Genomic DNA, 17545 nt, shown 5'->3' on the forward strand with positions numbered 1-17545 from the left:
TTATTATCATTATTTGTTTTATATGACACCTAAATAGATCACAGTCAAGCTAAAGGCCATGTGCTACAGACAGCTTCCTGCTATCATGGACACATTTTTAAAAAAATCTAGTGGAGTCATTCAGTGCTGTGAAATGTATAAATGAACCAAAATGAACAGTAAATGGAAACAAATTGTACAAAAAAATAAAAAAAGGGACATAAATCAAAACAAGAGACTATTTTTGGACACAATGGAATGACTGATCAGTGCCACATGACAAGTAATTCACCCATTATTTCAGGGACACAGCTGTATAGTAGAGAAGCTTGAATCTTCGACTGGATTGGGTTGCTTGACGTGAGGACGTTTTGCTTCTAATTGCAGAAGCTTCCTCACCTAAAATTCTTGCTCAAATGAATAAAAACTTGAGACCATGCTGCACAATTGAACAGCTTTTGTCACCATCTAGTGGGCGATGTGAGCATTTCAGGGCTTCTATAGAATTCTTACTTGAAACACAAAACTCAGTAAAAAAAGGCATTTATAAATGTCAGAAATGTAGGATTTTGTGGCAGGCAGATCTCTAACTTTCAAGTTTAACATATAAAAATGTAAATTTTGAGAGTTTTGTGGTTCTTGTATTTTGGCGACTGCATTTCATGCTGGTCTGTGTTTCTTTTCCTCTTGTGTGATGAACAGTGACTTTATTTACAACCGGTTAGTCAAACTGGACAAAGCTGAAGTCTTTGTCCAGTATATGTGGAGACAACCTGTCCCTCAAGACGACCACCATGCTGCCAGATCATAAATAATTACATGAGTGCAGTTAAAGGTATTTTAATCTTATATATCTTATAAGCGACAGTATCACCTCAAAATCTCTCATCAGCTGTTAAAATTTTCACTGAAAACCAGGTTAATTTTTCGAACCGTGTCCACTTCGATGTGTCTCACAGGTTTAGAAAAAATTTTGATCAAACAAAGCGCCAGTCTCTCAGCAACTTCTCAGACAAAGGAATTCCGACGAGGGGCTGGACGACTCCTCCCACAAGGAGTGCTCACAGGCGAATGACGTCACCGACAGGCGTGGAAAAACTCACGCATGCGCACGAGGGTTCAAGCATGTCTGACGTAAAAACATATGAATGAAATCCATATAGTTTTTGAAAAAAATAAAATGGACCTATACTTTATTGACAGACCTCGTATGTATCTTTTAATTCCATTTGAATATTTAAATATATTTTATAGTTAAAATAATAGACATAAAATAATAATATATAATGTATGACCCCCCCCCCCCTCTGCAGGATGAATACATGATGAACAGTTATTCAGTTACTCAGAGTTATGTGCAATATTGTCAAACATCTTGTGCAAATGTCTTCCAGTCATTTTGAATAAATTTGTTGTACTTATTGTAAAAAACAAACAAAGAAAAAACCACATTGTTCACCATTTACTGTTTCATTCCTCTGGCAAAATAGTTTCCTTTGGTATAAATGAAGTTGATCTTATCTTAAATTACTTGTGAATTTGTGCTGAACATATTTAATGTAATTTCAAATAATGAATTTTGAAAATTTGGGGGAGTACAAACATTTATTTGGACGGATTCCCCCCCTCCAGGAAACGTGGTGGAGATATTTTTATTTATTTGTCAGCAGAATGTTTTCACAGTATTATGTAAGTCTGCTGCCTTGATTCTTTTTTATGACGCTCACACGAATAATTAACATATTTCTGCGGACCTGCGGTGCCTTGTGACGTAATAAGAGTAGGTGTGCGCGCGTGCGTTCATAAATCTCCATCCAGCCAATGAGGAGGCTCGTTTAATCCAAGCTCCTTACAAAAAAAAGAAAAAGAAAAAAAAAAAAAAGAAAAACCCTCTGAGGGACCCAGACTGCTGTAATCTGAAGTCCGCCTCAGTCAGGGGACAGACGCAGGAGACGAGTGGACATGTCCCACCTTCTGACAAACACCATCACTTTACATCGCTCTGGAGCGTCCTAAAAGTTGTCCAGCAGAGGAGACAGACAGGCAGCGCGCGTCTTCTTCTTTTTGGACTCTTGCTGCTCGTTTTGACCGGACGTCCCGGTGAGTCCAGTCGTCATGTCCTCCGGTGGTCTCTCGGACCAGAGTCGGCGGCTCAGCGTGCTGTCCTGGGACCAGGTCCGGCGGTTGGACTCCATCCTGGGGGAGACCGTCCCGATCCACGGCCGCGGAAATTTCCCCACGCTGTCTGTCAAACCCCGACAGATCGTCCAGGTGAGTCCGCGGACCGTCCGGTGTCCCCCCTCCTTCAAACTAAGAGCACGCACGAGCTCAGTGTAAATAAAGTCAAAAATTACAAAAACAGAAATGACCAACTCCTGACGGTCAGTGAGACGAAGAACAATTATTCATAAGCTTTAAAAAAATAGTGAAAAATGATTTTATTACTGTATTACTGTAGGCAGAAAATAAGTCTCTCTCTAATATACAAATAATGAATGTTTATGACTTCAATAATACAATTAGTTCATGTGGCTGAATGGAACATTCCATCTTTCACCTCATGAAATGTTCTTTCCATTGTACAAATGAAAAAAAAAAACATTCGTTATTTGTTTTATATAACATCTAAAATAGATCCTTATCATTTGATATTTAGAAAAAAAAGGGACTTACATTTTGGTGTGCATCGCTGGTTCTTTGACGCCAACATGTTCTAAACAGCCCAACACAAATTTTAAATAGTCCAATCCAATCCAAATTGTTCTCATTCAACTTGCAAAGCAGTCCGATAGTTCAAAAACAATCCTGGCGACATAGTCCAGATCCCATGCCGTGGACTGACTTCTTACTGCACAGACCACTGTTTGCTTTCCTCGACCCAGAGAAAAATTGCAACAGAAATTTGTTGAGGTCTTCATTTGATGGCGCATCTGCTTCTGCTAGAGACATCCCAGCGAATACTGCAAATGCCTCCAGGCGGTTTACAGTGTACTGGTAATCATAATAATAATAATAATAGTAATAATAAGCTTGTTTGAATCATCATCTGTCACCAAAACAAACCTCGCCATGTTTGTTTTTAAGCTAAGCACGTCGCCGCTAGTGTGAGCATGCCCAGTGGTCATGGAGTGTAATAGCCCAAATCATACAGTACCAAAATTGCACATTAAATGGAACTCAGTGGCAAGTGGTATGAATAATCCATGTCACATGACATACAAACCATCAATCAAATGACAAGCATCTATTTAGGCATTTTACACACACACACACACACACACACACACACACACACACACACACACACACATATATATATATATATATATATATATATATATATAGTATACAGAAGGAATCCAAACCCAAGCAATCTTGGATTTTGGACATTGTTTTATAGAAACTGATCCAGAATTGTTGCATTTTTCCATATGTGTAAAAAGATACAAAAAAAGAAAAAAGAAAAGCAGAATCTGCATCCAGATCTGTGTCCACATTCAGTGAGTTCTTCCTCTTGTTTAATATTTATTGTATAATATGGCATGTGATGGCTGAAAAATGGCCATTTCGGTCTGCAAATGTACGCATGAAAAAAAATGTTCAGAATCCAGATCCAGAACACCACCAAAATTCAACAGACCCTTTCTCTGGATCCAGCGGGTTTTGTGGCTGAATGATGGAAAAAAAACACATCTCAAGTAATGTTTCTAACACACCAACAACCCGATGAGGACCAATTGGAGGAAACGTTGTGCTTGATGGAGGTCATGATGACCTTTGCACTCTGTATGTACACACAAACACTGAGCCAATAAAATTCTCCAGTTTCACGGCCCGTCATTTCCGTGGATCAGTACTTCATTTGCATGGATAATATCAACAGACAAACCCAGGAATTTAAATAGAAATTCCTGGATTTGTTTCCTGTCACGTGTGTAAGTACAGACTGCGCCTGTTCCTTTCTGACACGGTGGTCGGTCTCCGTGGTGACGCGTGATAAAGATGTGCTGATTGCTCGCCGTCCTAACACACAGACACCAGAGCCGACTGAGCTCAGGCCGTGACTGGAGTTTTCCACGAGCTCATGTGCACGTTGGCTCCAGCACTTGTTTCACAGCTTTTTTGAAGATGAGGGACAGATAATGACCCGGCAACTGGAAATGAAACGGAACAGGCTGCAGCTTCAGGCTGGGCATTAAACATCTGTTGTCTCGATTCGTTCTTGGTGTAAGTGGCATGTGGTGAGCCTGTGGGAAATAAAGACATGCTGCAGGGCTTCATTTATTGCACAGGCTCACGTCAGTGGGACTGAATGTCAAATGGTATCTCAACACTGGGGGAGGGGAGAGAACACAGGAGCGTGGATAAAATATATCGTGTTTGGTTATTTGTCCATAGTCAGCATAATACACTGGAAACATTTTGTAATCGTCCATCATTTAATATCACAAGATACTCAACGGTAATAGTGGTGGTGGTGTGTGTGTGTGTGTGTGTGGGGGGGGGGGGGCTTGTTGAATGGTAATGCAATCAGTATTTGACTTCTTAAAAACTTTTCAACATGAAGAACTTCCTGATATATCTGCTTAAATATGACCATCTTAGTCCTCTGGTCACCTTCTGAGTAACTGACACGTGCATGTGCAGCGTATGACAGTATAATGTTGCTTTACTTTATATTCCTTACACCCCCATTCCACAGGGCACCGTTCTACTACGACTAACCACGATCCAAAAAAGTGCAAAAGTGAGATGAAACATCTTAATCCAGCATGCGTCCTAACTGGCTGGCTTATAAAGTGCAGACCTGGCAACTGGCTGGTTTATAAAGTGCAGACCTGGCAACTGGCTGGCTTATAAAGTGCAGACCTGGCAACTGGCTGGCTTATAAAGTGCAGACCTGGCAACTGGCTGGCTTATAAAGCTGGCTGGCTGGCTTAGTGATTGATCTCTGCTCCCCTCCACAGCATGTCTTTTTCCTGGTTCTCTCCCTCAGCCCCAACCAGTCCCAGCAGAAGACTGCCCCTCCCTGAGCCTGGTTCTGCTGGAGGTTTCTTCCTGTTAAAAGGGAGTTTTTCCTTCCCACTGTAGCCAAGTGCTTGCTCACAGGGGGTCGTTTTGACCGTTGGGGTTTTACATCATTATTGTATGGCCTTGCCTTACAATATAAAGCACCTTGGGGCAACTGTTTGTTGTGATTTGGCGCTATATAAAAAAAAAATTGATTGATTGATTGATTGATTATAAAGCGCAGACTTGGCAACTGGCTGGCTTATAAAGCGCAGACCTGGCAACTGGCTGGCGTATAAAGCGCAGACTTGGCAACTGGCTGGCTTATAAAGTACCAGAACTGCAACAAACTCACTATGAATACCCTATTTAAAGATGCTTGAACATGATTGAAGACTACAAACATCCAGAAGCTTCCACGCACAAGCAATCATTTTACAAGTACGGATGAAATTTTTTGAACAGTCCAAACATTTTTACCCCAATTTCAAAACTGGTGCCAATGATGGCTGTAAATACTACATATAGCAAGTTTGTTCAAGACTGACAAAGATGGATCAAGAAGTTACTGTGATGCTTCAAAACATGGTCCGATACGGCGCTTCTTGGAATAACCCCGTTACAGCATCACAATATGGATGATTAATGGAAAACAAGTGGGAATAATTCTGGCATATTCACACTGATGTTGATTAATAATCAGAGTGTAAAAGACAAATAACATGAAAGAAATTGTTTCACTGTAAAACAAAAAAAAGTTGACAAAAGTAAAAAATTCAAAGCAAAAAACTGCATGTTATTTTTTTAATTTAGTATTTTTAAAACATCAGGGTAGATGGGTTAATTGAGTTTTTAAGTTTGCGGTTGTGAGGCCGGTTGGATGTACTGCCAGATTCTCTGAAACAGCTTATGCTGGAGAAATCAACACTCTGGTGGACATGCCTGCACTCAGCATGCCAACTGCACACTCCCTCAAAACTTGCAACATCTGTGGCAATCAATCAATCAATTTTTTTATATAGCGCCAAATCACAACAAACAGTTGCCCCAAGGCGCTTTATATTGTAAGGCAAGGCCATACAATAATTATGTAAAACCCCAACGGTCAAAACGACCCCCTGTGAGCAAGCACTTGGCTACAGTGGGAAGGAAAAACTCCCTTTTAACAGGAAGAAACCTCCAGCAGAACCAGGCTCAGGGAGGGGCAGTCTTCTGCTGGGACTGGTTGGGGCTGAGGGAAAGAACCAGGAAAAAGACATGCTGTGGAGGGGAGCAGAGATCGATCACTAATGATTAAATGCAGAGTGGTGCATACAGAGCAAAAAGAGAAAGAAACAGTGCATCATGGGAACCCCCCAGCAGTCTAAGTCTATAGCAGCATAACTAAGGGATGGTTCAGGGTCACCTGATCCAGCCCTAACTATAAGCTTTAGCAAAAAGGAACGTTTTAAGCCTAATCTTAAAAGTAGAGAGGGTGTCTGTCTCCCTGATCTGAATTGGGAGCTGGTTCCACAGGAGAGGAGCCTGAAAGCTGAAGGCTCTGCCTCCCATTCTACTCTTACAAACCCTAGGAACTACAAGTAAGCCTGCAGTCTGAGAGTGAAGCGCTCTATTGGGGTGATATGGTACTACGAGGTCCCTAAGATAAGATGGGACCTGATTATTCAAAACCTTATAAGTAAGAAGAAGAATTTTAATTCTATTCTAGAATTAACAGGAAGCCAATGAAGAGAGGCCAATATGGGTGAGATATGCTCTCTCCTTCTAGTCCCCGTCAGTACTCTAGCTGCAGCATTGTGAATTAACTGAAGGCTTTTTAGGGAACTTTTAGGACAACCTGATAATAATGAATTACAATAGTCCAGCCTAGAGGAAATAAATGCATGAATTAGTTTTTCAGCATCACTCTGAGACAAGACCTTTCTGATTTTAGAGATATTGCGTAAATGCAAAAAAGCAGTCCTACATATTTGTTTAATATGCGCTTTGAATGACATATCCTGATCAAAAAAGACTCCAAGATTTCTCACAGTATTACTAGAGGTCAGGGTAATGCCATCCACAGTAAGGATCTGGTTAGACACCATGTTTCTAAGATTTGTGGGGCCAAGTACAATAACTTCAGTTTTATCTGAGTTTAAAAGCAGGAAATTAGAGGTCATCCATGTCTTTAGTCTGTAAGACAATCCTGCAGTTTAGCTAATTGGTGTGTGTCCTCTGGCTTCATGGATAGATAAGCTGGGTATCATCTGCGTAACAATGAAAATTTAAGCAATACCGTCTAATAATACTGCCTAAGGGAAGCATGTATAAAGTGAATAAAATTGGTCCTAGCACAGAACCTTGTGGAACTCCATAATTAACTTTAGTCTGTGAAGAAGATTCCCCATTTACATGAACAAATTGTAATCTATTAGACAAATATGATTCAAACCACCGCAGCGCAGTGCCTTTAATACCTATGGCATGCTCTAATCTCTGTAATAAATTTTATGGTCAACAGTATCAAAAGCAGCACTGAGGTCTAACAGAACAAGCACAGAGATGAGTCCACTGTCCGAGGCCCATAAGAAGATCATTTGTAACCTTCACTAATGCTGTTTCTGTACTATGATGAATTCTAAAACCTGACTGAAACTCTTCAATAGACCATTCCTCTGCAGATGATCAGTTAGCTGTTTTACAACTACCCTTTCAAGAATTTTTGAGAGAAATGGAAGGTTGGAGATTGGCCTATAATTAGCTAAGATAGCTGGGTCAAGTGATGGCTTTTTAAGTAATGGTTTAATTACTGCCACCTTAAAAGCCTGTGGTACATAGCCAACTAACAAAGATAGATTGATCATATTTAAGATCGAAGCATTAAATAATGGTAGGGCTTCCTTGAGCAGCCTGGTAGGAATGGGGTCTAATAAACATGTTGATGGTTTGGATGAAGTAACTAATGAAAATAACTCAGACAGAACCAATCGGAGAGAAAGAGTCTAACCAATACAGGCATCACTGAAAGCAGCCAAAGATACGATACGTCTTTGGGATGGTTATGAGTAATTTTTTCTCTAATAGTTAAAATTTTGTTAGCAAAGAAAGTCATGAAGTCATTACTAGTTAAAGTTAATGGAATACTCAGCTCAATAGAGCTCTGACTCTTTGTCAGCCTGGCTACAGTGCTGAAAAGAAACCTGGGGTTCTTATTTTCTTCAATTAGTGATGAGTAGAAAGATGTCCTAGCTTTACGGAGGGCTTTTTTATAGAGCAACAGACTCTTTTTCCAGGCTAAGTGAAGATCTTCTAAATTAGTGAGACGCCATTTCCTCTCCAACTTACGGGTTATCTGCTTTAAGCTGCGAGTTTGTGAGTTATACCACGGAGTCAGGCACTTCTGATTTAAGGCTCTCTTTTTCAGAGGAGCTACAGCATCCAAAGTTGTCCTCAATGAGGATGTAAAACTACTGACGAGATACTCTATCTCACTTACAGAGTTTAGGTAGCTACTCTGCACTGTGTTGGTATATGGCATTAGAGAACATAAAGAAGGAATCATATCCTTAAACCTAGTTACAGCGCTTTCTGAAAGACTTCTAGTGTAATGAAACTTATTCCCCACTGCTGGGTAGTCCATCAGAGTAAATGTAAATGTTATTAAGAAATGATCAGACAGAAGGGAGTTTTCAGGGAATACTGTTAAGTCTTCTATTTCCATACCACAAGTCAGAACAAGATCTAAGATATGATTAAAGTGGTGGGTGGACTCATTTACTTTTTGAGCAAAGCCAATAGAGTCTAATAATAGATTAAATGCAGTGTTGAGGCTGTCATTCTCAGCATCTGTGTGGATGTTAAAATCGCCCACTATAATTATCTTATCTGAGCTAAGCACTAAGTCAGACAAAAGGTCTGAAAATTCACAGAGAAACTCACAGTAACGACCAGGTGGATGATAGATAATAACAAATAAAACTGGTTTTTGGGACTTCCAATTTGGATGGACAAGACTAAGAGTCAAGCTTTCAAATGAATTAAAGCTCTGTCTGGGTTTTTGATTAATTAATAAGCTGGAATGGAAGATTGCTGCTAATCCTCCGCCCCGGCCCGTGCTACGAGCAATGAGCTGTGTGATAAAACTGCACATTTCAGAGTGGCCTTTTATTCTGGCCAGCCTGAGGCACACCTGTGCCATAATCATGCTGTCTAATCAGCATCTTGATATGTCACACCTGTGAGGTGGGATGGATGCTCTCTAGCTCATGAAAAATGGGAGCAAAAATAAAAGTGTTGCATTTCTATTTTTGTTCTGTGTAATAACTTGACCTTCTCTTGACAATCTTGTTGCCTTTGCAGCAGACACATCAGTTTCCATTATTTTCATCACATCTCGGGACAGGTAATATTTAATCTCTCATCTGGTTTTGACATTTCCAATATTGCAAACAATTTTGCACCTGCAGATTGATGCGAAAATTGTGCATGTATCAAAAAACAGCAACAAATGTGAGATTTACCAGAAAGACCATCAAGTCTCTGCAAGTTAGTTTTCAAATGCAAAACAGAAACAAAACTCATGCACTGTGGCCCTCGACGCGGCCCACGGACTGCGCGGTGGCCCTCGACGCGGCCCACGGACTGCGCGGTGGCCCTCGACGCGGCCCACGGACTGCGCGGTGACCCTCGTCGCACTGTAAACCGACTCCTGACTGAGCCATTGTTGGGATTTAGTGACAAGGAGACCTGTTCCGCTCTCCCTGGGAAGACTTACTTTACACTGTCAGATGTCAACTTTCTGTTTCACATATTTAATTGACATTCACATGTTCTTTTGCTCATCTTTCCACAGAGATCACATCAGTTAGTGGGTTGGACCGATGGCTTTTGTACCGAGGAAGTTAAAATTCTTTCTTTTTTTTAAAACCTTGTCCAGAAGCATGAACCAAGCACGTGGTCCCAAACTTGGACTTACTTAACCTTGTGAATATTGAGAATATAACATGAATTCCTGCTCCCAGGTGCATCACTTAAATAGATTGTTGTTATAAGATTGTTGGAACATATGTCACATGGGATTGATTATTTGTCTGTACAGTAAAATAGTTAATTGTATGATCAATGTCAATTTTTTTTGTCTAATTTGGTTCCATTTATCGTTCATTTTGTCCTATTGAATTACTTCACTGGACATATTTAGGGGTCATATCCTCCTGACTACCAGAACATATATATATATATATATATATATATATATATATATATATATATATATATATATATATATATATATATAGTGTATATATCAAGCTTGAATCAGACCCACTGCAGTCTGCAATCAACGTAGAGAAATAATCATTTTCCCGATAAACACCTTCAAAAACAATGGCTGCTCCAGTGTCCCAAACCATCCATGGTGCGTTCAGTGTGCCTTGGAAAAAATTGATGCAAGCAGGCAGCGAGCGATACAACGCGATTTCACCCTTGAATTAAATCGATGTACGCTGAATGAATCAATGCACTCGCATTGCACACGTTTGTATCTAGATAGCGATTTGTATCGATTAATCTCCACATGCCTACTGCTAATTGATGCATCTCCAATAACCATCTAGCAGGTGGTGGTACATCTGTAGGTAATACACTGGTAAAATAAAGTTGCTCTTTCGATTGATGTGGTGCATCAAAGTTCACCAGATAACACCGGGTTTGTACATGTCCTATGTTCTTTTAATTTGAAGAGTCACAAGATGAAAGCATTCATTGTCTTTGAGTTATTGTCCACAGCAGTGGGCTGAGATGGACAAACTCAGTCACTCTCCTTCAGTTTGTCTGTCTGAGCCCTGTGCCGGTACCAGTGCCGGGAATTACGCATCATCGTAGGCAAGCGTGAGAAACAACAAAAAAACTCCTCGTCCCCAGAAAAGAGTCGTGTCAGATGGATGTTTAGGAACCTGAGACAGAATAACATTTGAGCGATAGTCAGCAAGGACCAGCAGCATCAGGTTTCCGATCGTGACTCAGGCGGGTCTGAAAAGACAGGCAGGTGGAGTGACCACCCAAATTCAAGGAAGCTGTTCACATCAGAGTAAAACACTCATCACTCCGCACTGCCGGCCAGGCTACTGTGTGACTGAGTGGACGGTTAGTTTTGGAATGATGTGAAGTTCAGGGACTCGTGACTCCCGATTCACTATCACCGTTTCCTTGGCAGAGGAATAAACTGACTCACAGCCCAGAGCTCTCGTGTGGCATCTGGGGAGCTCGCTGTAGGCTGGTGAGCGGCTCGCCCGATTCAAACTGCCCCAGTAAAAACAACAACAAATAAACAAATCATTCAGGCCTCAATGAGACACTCAGAGAAACGACTGGGCGGCGGAGAGAGACGGCTACGTGTCGTCACGGCGGAGAGAGACGGCTACGTGTCGTCACGGCGGAGAGAGACGGCGGAGAAAGATGGCATCACCCAGTCTGTCCATTCTCCTCTGACCTCTTACATCAACAAGGCATTTTCATCCATGCAACTCCCGCTCACTGGATATCTTCTCTTTTTTGGTCCATTTTCTGTAAACCCTAGAGATGGTTTTGGGTTAAAATCCCAGTAGATCAGCAGTTTGTGAAACACTCAGACCAGCCCGTCTGGAGCCAACAACCATACCACAGTCAAAGTCAGTTAAATCCTCTTTCTGCCCCGTTCTGATGCTCAGTTTGAACTTCAGCAAGTCGTATTCAACACATCTAGATGATTAAATGCATTGAGTTTGTTGCCACGTGATTGGCTGATTATTGGTTATTTGTGTTTATAAGTGTACCTAATAAATTGTCCAGTGAGTGTGTATAATGTCAAACCCAGGATAAAGATGATATTGTGGCAAAAATGGAACAAATTAAAGTGATTAGATGAAACAAAGCATCCTGTTTGTTTTTCCACTGTTGCTGTTTGAGCTGCAGAATATATTGTTTCAGAAACCTCAGGAAAGTGTGTGTGTGTGTGTGTGTGTGTGTGTGTGTGTGTGTGTGTGTGTGTGTGTGTGTGTGTGTGTGTGTGTGTGTGTGTGTGTGCAGCAGTCACACCGTGGGATGTGAGACGAGGCAAATTGTTAAATTCTAGGGATGGAGGTTCCTGGGATCGATTGAATCTCTGTTTGGCTTCTCCTCCTCGGCTGCACGCTGAGCTGGTGTTTCATTGCGTTTCACAGCCTCGGGACAGTGAAGCAGCTAACATTTTAGCACATTTTCAGCAACAATTCAGTTAATTTTTCAGACAATTTGAACCTGAGAGCTGAGCAGAAATTTGCCGCTACCTGCATCTCGAACACTGCAGAAGAGAGCTCTCTGAAACAGGCCGGCTTCAGAAAACCTCCCCGTCTCCTCCTCACGCTTGGAAGCAAACAAAGCAGAGAGCAAACAACAGCAGTCAAGAGGATTCACAGTGGCTCTTCTCTGGTATCAGAAAATGTCGCGGGTTGGATCGGTATTTTCCAATTCTTGAATTACGTCCGTATCGGAAGCTGATCCCGATACCAGATCGGTCGCAACCTTAATTTAATCCCAACCAGGGCACGATTTGTAGAATCGTAGTAACTTCTTGATACATCTTTACCAATCTTGAACAACTTGGTACACACAATAGTTCATGTTCATCATTAGGTCCAGATTTTAAATCGGGATCCACTTTTTGAACTGTTCAAAATGTAACTTCACCTGAGCAGCGTTTGTTGGGGTTTTTGATCACGTCCGGCTGAGGGCATAGCTCCTTTCTTTTTTGGGGTTGGTTGTCAAGTCTGCACTTTATAAGCCAGCCTGTTAGCCTGTTTTTACACTTTTTTGGATCGTGGGCGATCATAGTAGAATGGAGCCCTGTGGAATAGCCCTGTTATAGCACAGCTGTTATCTTTGGGCAGAACTGTATTGAAAATGAGTGAAACAAGAAAAACAGATATATCTTATAAAATAAATCAGCGTCAGTTGTATGGGATTAGTCCAGGTAAAGAAAGGCTGATGTGGAACAAAAACACATTGTTTATGCAGGGTTCCACGTAGAATCTTCAAGCTTTTATTTATTTATTTAAATTCACAAGTTTTATTTCTTCATCCCTGTAGGGGACACCCTGGACAGGACGGCAGTATGTAACAGGACAAACTCATTCAGACCTCTCCGGGTGCAAATGATCGCCCATAGGTGCAGTAAACCAGTTCTTCAGAGTACTTTTCTAGATATTCCTTATATCTAAGCACTGTGTTCAGATTTTGACCTCGGTCTGTGATCCTGAGTTCGAAGTTATTCTGACTCAGGTTTTGATCACTTTCGTTCACAGATGAAAGGTGACACAGGACCCAAAACAATACCTGACCATGCCCACCTGGAATAAAGATTCATTCAACAGTAGTACAGGAACCTCCTTCAGCTTCACCCTGTTTTTTTCTTGGGGTCACAACAAAAGTTTTGGCATCTTATTAACATGATGAAAAGTATAAAAATGTACATTTTGGTTGTATAATGTTCATTTACAGTTGTCGTCATGTGGATAATCTCTCTCGTGTGCAAAAAATTATGGGATATCTCAATAAGGCAAATATTAGCATGAACACTGTCATCTACTGGCCAGTAGATGGCAGTAGAGACTGCGAAAACTTGCTAAAACAAATATTACAAATAATTCGTGTCTGCTATGTTTAATCTGCATGGAATTTAATAAACGCAAACTGAATTTCAGACATCTTATATATATTACTCTGGAACAAAGAGGACAAACAGTGTTGTAAAGGACAATAAGGTGGTAAACTTCACTTTCCCCCAGAACTACATGAACAGGAAGCAATTGCAGCTCACCCAACCTGAGTTTCCTTCTGGCATGTTTACATAAAACAAACACAATAACATCATCTATAAACCCAGAGAATATATTCATGAGAGTTTTAGGCACAATATACAAATAGTTTAATGCTGTTGTCCGTGTGCAGCAGTTAAAGTGCAGCCTGATTAGAGCATCTCAATGCATTTCTCCTGTTGTGAAACTTTACCCATAATGCATTGCAGCATGTGTGGTCCAAACACTAAAACCTTCAAAATTAGTGCATTACTTTAAAACATATAGCTGATATTTTCACTTTATAAAATGCCAGACGTGACATGAATTTAAATAACTTGTCTGGAATTATTTTGGTTAAAATTTTAACCATAAGTTAAAACTGTATGCCTGTTGATGACTTGCGTAATATGCCGGTGAGTCATTATGGTGTAAAGAGAAATGATCTTTTTTTTCTCCTCTCTTGCTTCCTTTCTCTCCTGTAACCAGCTGTCCTCTGTCTGCTACAAAACATTTAACAGACAGGCACTAAAATCTTTCATTTCAGACTTCACAAATGTTTTTAATTGTTAAGCTTTATTCACTCTGCGTGCAAAAATATGTTAGTGGTCTAAAAAGTATCGGACCTAAATTAATCAGAAGCTAATTGGTCCGCTGATGGTTTTCAAAGTTATCTGAAAAGCTAATCTGGTAATGAAAACATTAGCTTGATAATTAGCGGTTAGTGGATTAGCGGAACTGTGCCCACCACTGTCAGCAGGGCAGTATGTGTGTGTGTGTGTTCCAAACACCAGACAGATCTTTTCCTTGTCACACTGTCTTCACATCACAGGGACCAAAGTTCTCTGACATGTTCAATGTTCAGAAGTTGAAAGGCTGACAGCTGAAGTGGTCGGTTGAATTCCGTCCATATCAGCTTTGTCTGAGTTCTCCAAGTGAAAAATAGTTCAGAACCTCTTGGAGAAGACAGGCGGTGACTTGTCCTTCTGCATGTTTTATCTCTGCTCTTCTGAGATCATTGGAGATGAAGGTAGAGTTTAAAGTTTGCTGTCACACTCACATTCTGGAGTTTATCATCACAAACCAGGAATTCTTTGAGTCTGTGATCTCTGAGCGGTTACAGGGTCGATAAAGTGGCCTTGAGCAAGATGTTTAAAATGCTTCCTGCTTCAACCATCTGATTGTCAGCTCAGCTCGCTGCTGCTGCATTCAGCTGCAGAAAAAAAGAAAAATCAAGATTCAAGAATGGAGGAAATCCATGACTGAATGCTTCATTCTGTGCTGACATTATGTTTGTGGGTTACAGCGTGTCTCCATGCTAAAGCAGGCAGGATTAGGTGTGTTCAGACTCGTGTTTTTCATGCAAGTTCCTTCTTTCTGTCTGTGTGTTTTGCAGGTGGTCAGGGCTCGCCTGGAAGAGCGTGGCGTGATGGTCCATGATGTCAAACTCAACGGATCCGCCGCCAGTCATGTGCTTCACCAAGACAACGGACTGGGCTATAAAGACCTGGACCTGATCTTTGGTTTGAGTCTCACTGATGACAGAACCTTCCGTCTGGTGAAGGACGTGGTGTTGGACTGTCTGGTGGACTTCTTGCCTGACGGTGTGTCCAGAGAGCGAATCACGGCCCTCGCCTTGAAGGAGGCGTATGTCCAGAAACTGGTGAAGGTTTGCACTGAGACGGACCGCTGGAGCCTCATCTCACTGTCCAACAACACGGGCAAGAACGTGGAACTGAAGTTTGTGGATTCCCTACGAAGGCAGTTTGAGTTCAGCGTGGACTCCTTCCAGATCACTCTGGACTCGTTGCTGCTGTTTGACCGCTGCTCGGAGACGGCCATGTCCGAGACCTTCCACCCCACTGTGCAGGGGGAGAGCATGTACGGAGACTTTCAGGAAGCTCTGGACCACCTTCGCTCCAGGATTATTGCTACTCGTAGCCCAGAAGAGATCCGCGGCGGTGGCCTACTGAAGTACTGCCACCTGCTGGTAAGAGGCTTTCGGCCATCCTCTGAGGTGCAGATGAAACAGATGCAGCGCTACATGTGCTCGCGTTTCTTCATCGACTTTCCTGACATATGTGAGCAACAGAGGAAACTGGAGGGGTATCTGCAGAACCACTTTGCGGGCATGGAGCAGAAGCGATACGAGTACCTGCTGACTCTGAGGGACGTGGTAGACGAGAGCACCGTGTGCCTGATGGGCCACGAGCGCCGACAGACGCTGGCACTTATTTCTGCCCTGGCGCTGCGTGTGATGGCTGAGCAGATCGCCATCCCTGCTCTGTCCAACATCACCTGCTACTACCAACCTGCCCCCTACGTCAGAGACGTCAACTTCAGTAATTACTACGTGGCCCAGGTTCAGTCAGCCATTGCCACGTGCAGTAACTCTTATCAGACATGGCTGCCCTGCAGCTGAGCGAGGACATTTAGGGTGCGAACGTCTCTGGAGAGCTTTTGGTTTTCACTTCACTTTGATATAAACTGAGTGTTTTCAGTGCTCAGTACCTCTGTAGCAATGTGGCTTTTTGATTTGATGCCCATCGATGACAAAAAAGAATTAATACGTCTTTTGTTTGCCAAATGTATCAAAACCATTCCACTAAGTTACACTCATCAGCCACTTTATTTAGGTACATCTTGCTAGTACCAGGTTGTACTGCCTTTTAATTCTTTGTATCATACATTCAGCAAGGTGTTGGAAACATTGACTTGATGACATCACACAGTCCGTCCATTCAACCAGTCTATCCATTCTCCTCTGACCTCTGACATCAACAAGGCATTTTCATCCACAAAACTGCTGCCCACTGGATATCTTCTCTTTTTTGGTCCATTCTCTGTAAACCCTAGAGATGGTTGTGGTTGTAAATCCCAGTAGATCACAGTTTCTGAAACTCTGACCAACCAGCCTGTCTGCCACGTTCAAAGTCACTTAAATCCTCTTCCTTCCCCATTCTGATGCTCATTTTGAACTTCAGCAAGTCGTCTTCACCACATCTGGATGTCTAAATGCACTGAGTTGCTGCCATGTGATTTTGGCTGATTAGCTGTTTAAAGTTGAACAGGTGTACCTAATAAAGTGGCCAGTGAGTGAACGTTAACAAAACCTGCTGTAAATCTCATTTGAGCCATTATACCTTTTTCTGTTCTTTCGTAAGCAGTATGGAGGTTTATTTTGGGTAAAAATGGAGGGTTGACATGTTACCAAGCTTCATCTGTTGCGTTTTGTTTGATGCAAATCTGTACTGGGTCAAGAAGAAAATGTAAATAGCTTGAAAGAAACTAGAAATCTGTTTTCTGTTCTGTCTGTGGTTTCAGTTGACCTGCCTGGGAGAGACAAAGGACCAAAGAAATGCTTTTCTAGCCAGACTAAATGTGGTTCTAAGTGCCTGAAACTAATGCCTTTATAGTAGTTACTGTGTAAAAGTTGTTTTTTTTCTAAAAAAAAGAAAAAAAAGTTACTGTACATTTCTATATCTAGGTTCAGCGTATTTGTTTTTCAATTATTAAAACATGTCAAAATGGAAAAATCTGGCACAGTGGTCTTGTTTTATACAGAGATGTTGGCTAACGAGTCACATGTAACATTTAAATGTCCAGATAAATGTAACTATGACAGTTACTCAGAAAAAAATATGATTATTATGATTTCCTGGTGAAAATATTGATTAGATTTGGATATATTGTATCTGCATGCTGGACCGCATCCCTGGCGAAGCATCACTCCCCATGTTTGTATCTTGGCTGCAGGACTGATG

General features: G+C 41.5%; 1 protein-coding gene across 2 annotated transcripts; it reads left to right on the forward strand.

The window, feature by feature from the left end:
- The first annotated feature begins 336 nt into the window (after window positions 1–336).
- tent5bb (terminal nucleotidyltransferase 5Bb) lies at window positions 337–17317 on the forward strand. 2 transcript variants are annotated; one of them, XM_034161299.1, is made up of 3 exons: window positions 337–347; window positions 1932–2250; window positions 15178–17317. In XM_034161299.1, the coding sequence occupies exons 2-3, from the start codon at window positions 2095–2097 to the stop codon at window positions 16201–16203; spliced, it is 1182 nt and encodes a 393-aa protein (XP_034017190.1). In that variant the 5' UTR covers window positions 337–347; window positions 1932–2094; the 3' UTR covers window positions 16204–17317. The 2 variants fall into 2 exon arrangements, with proteins under 2 accessions (XP_034017190.1, XP_034017189.1); XM_034161298.1 differs by lacking the exon at window positions 337–347 and having other exon boundaries at window positions 1864–2250.
- The last annotated feature ends 228 nt before the right edge of the window (window positions 17318–17545 follow it).

Source organism: Thalassophryne amazonica, chromosome 20 (genome assembly GCF_902500255.1).
Source record: "Thalassophryne amazonica chromosome 20, fThaAma1.1, whole genome shotgun sequence".
Classification (NCBI taxonomy): Eukaryota; Metazoa; Chordata; class Actinopteri; order Batrachoidiformes; family Batrachoididae; genus Thalassophryne; species Thalassophryne amazonica.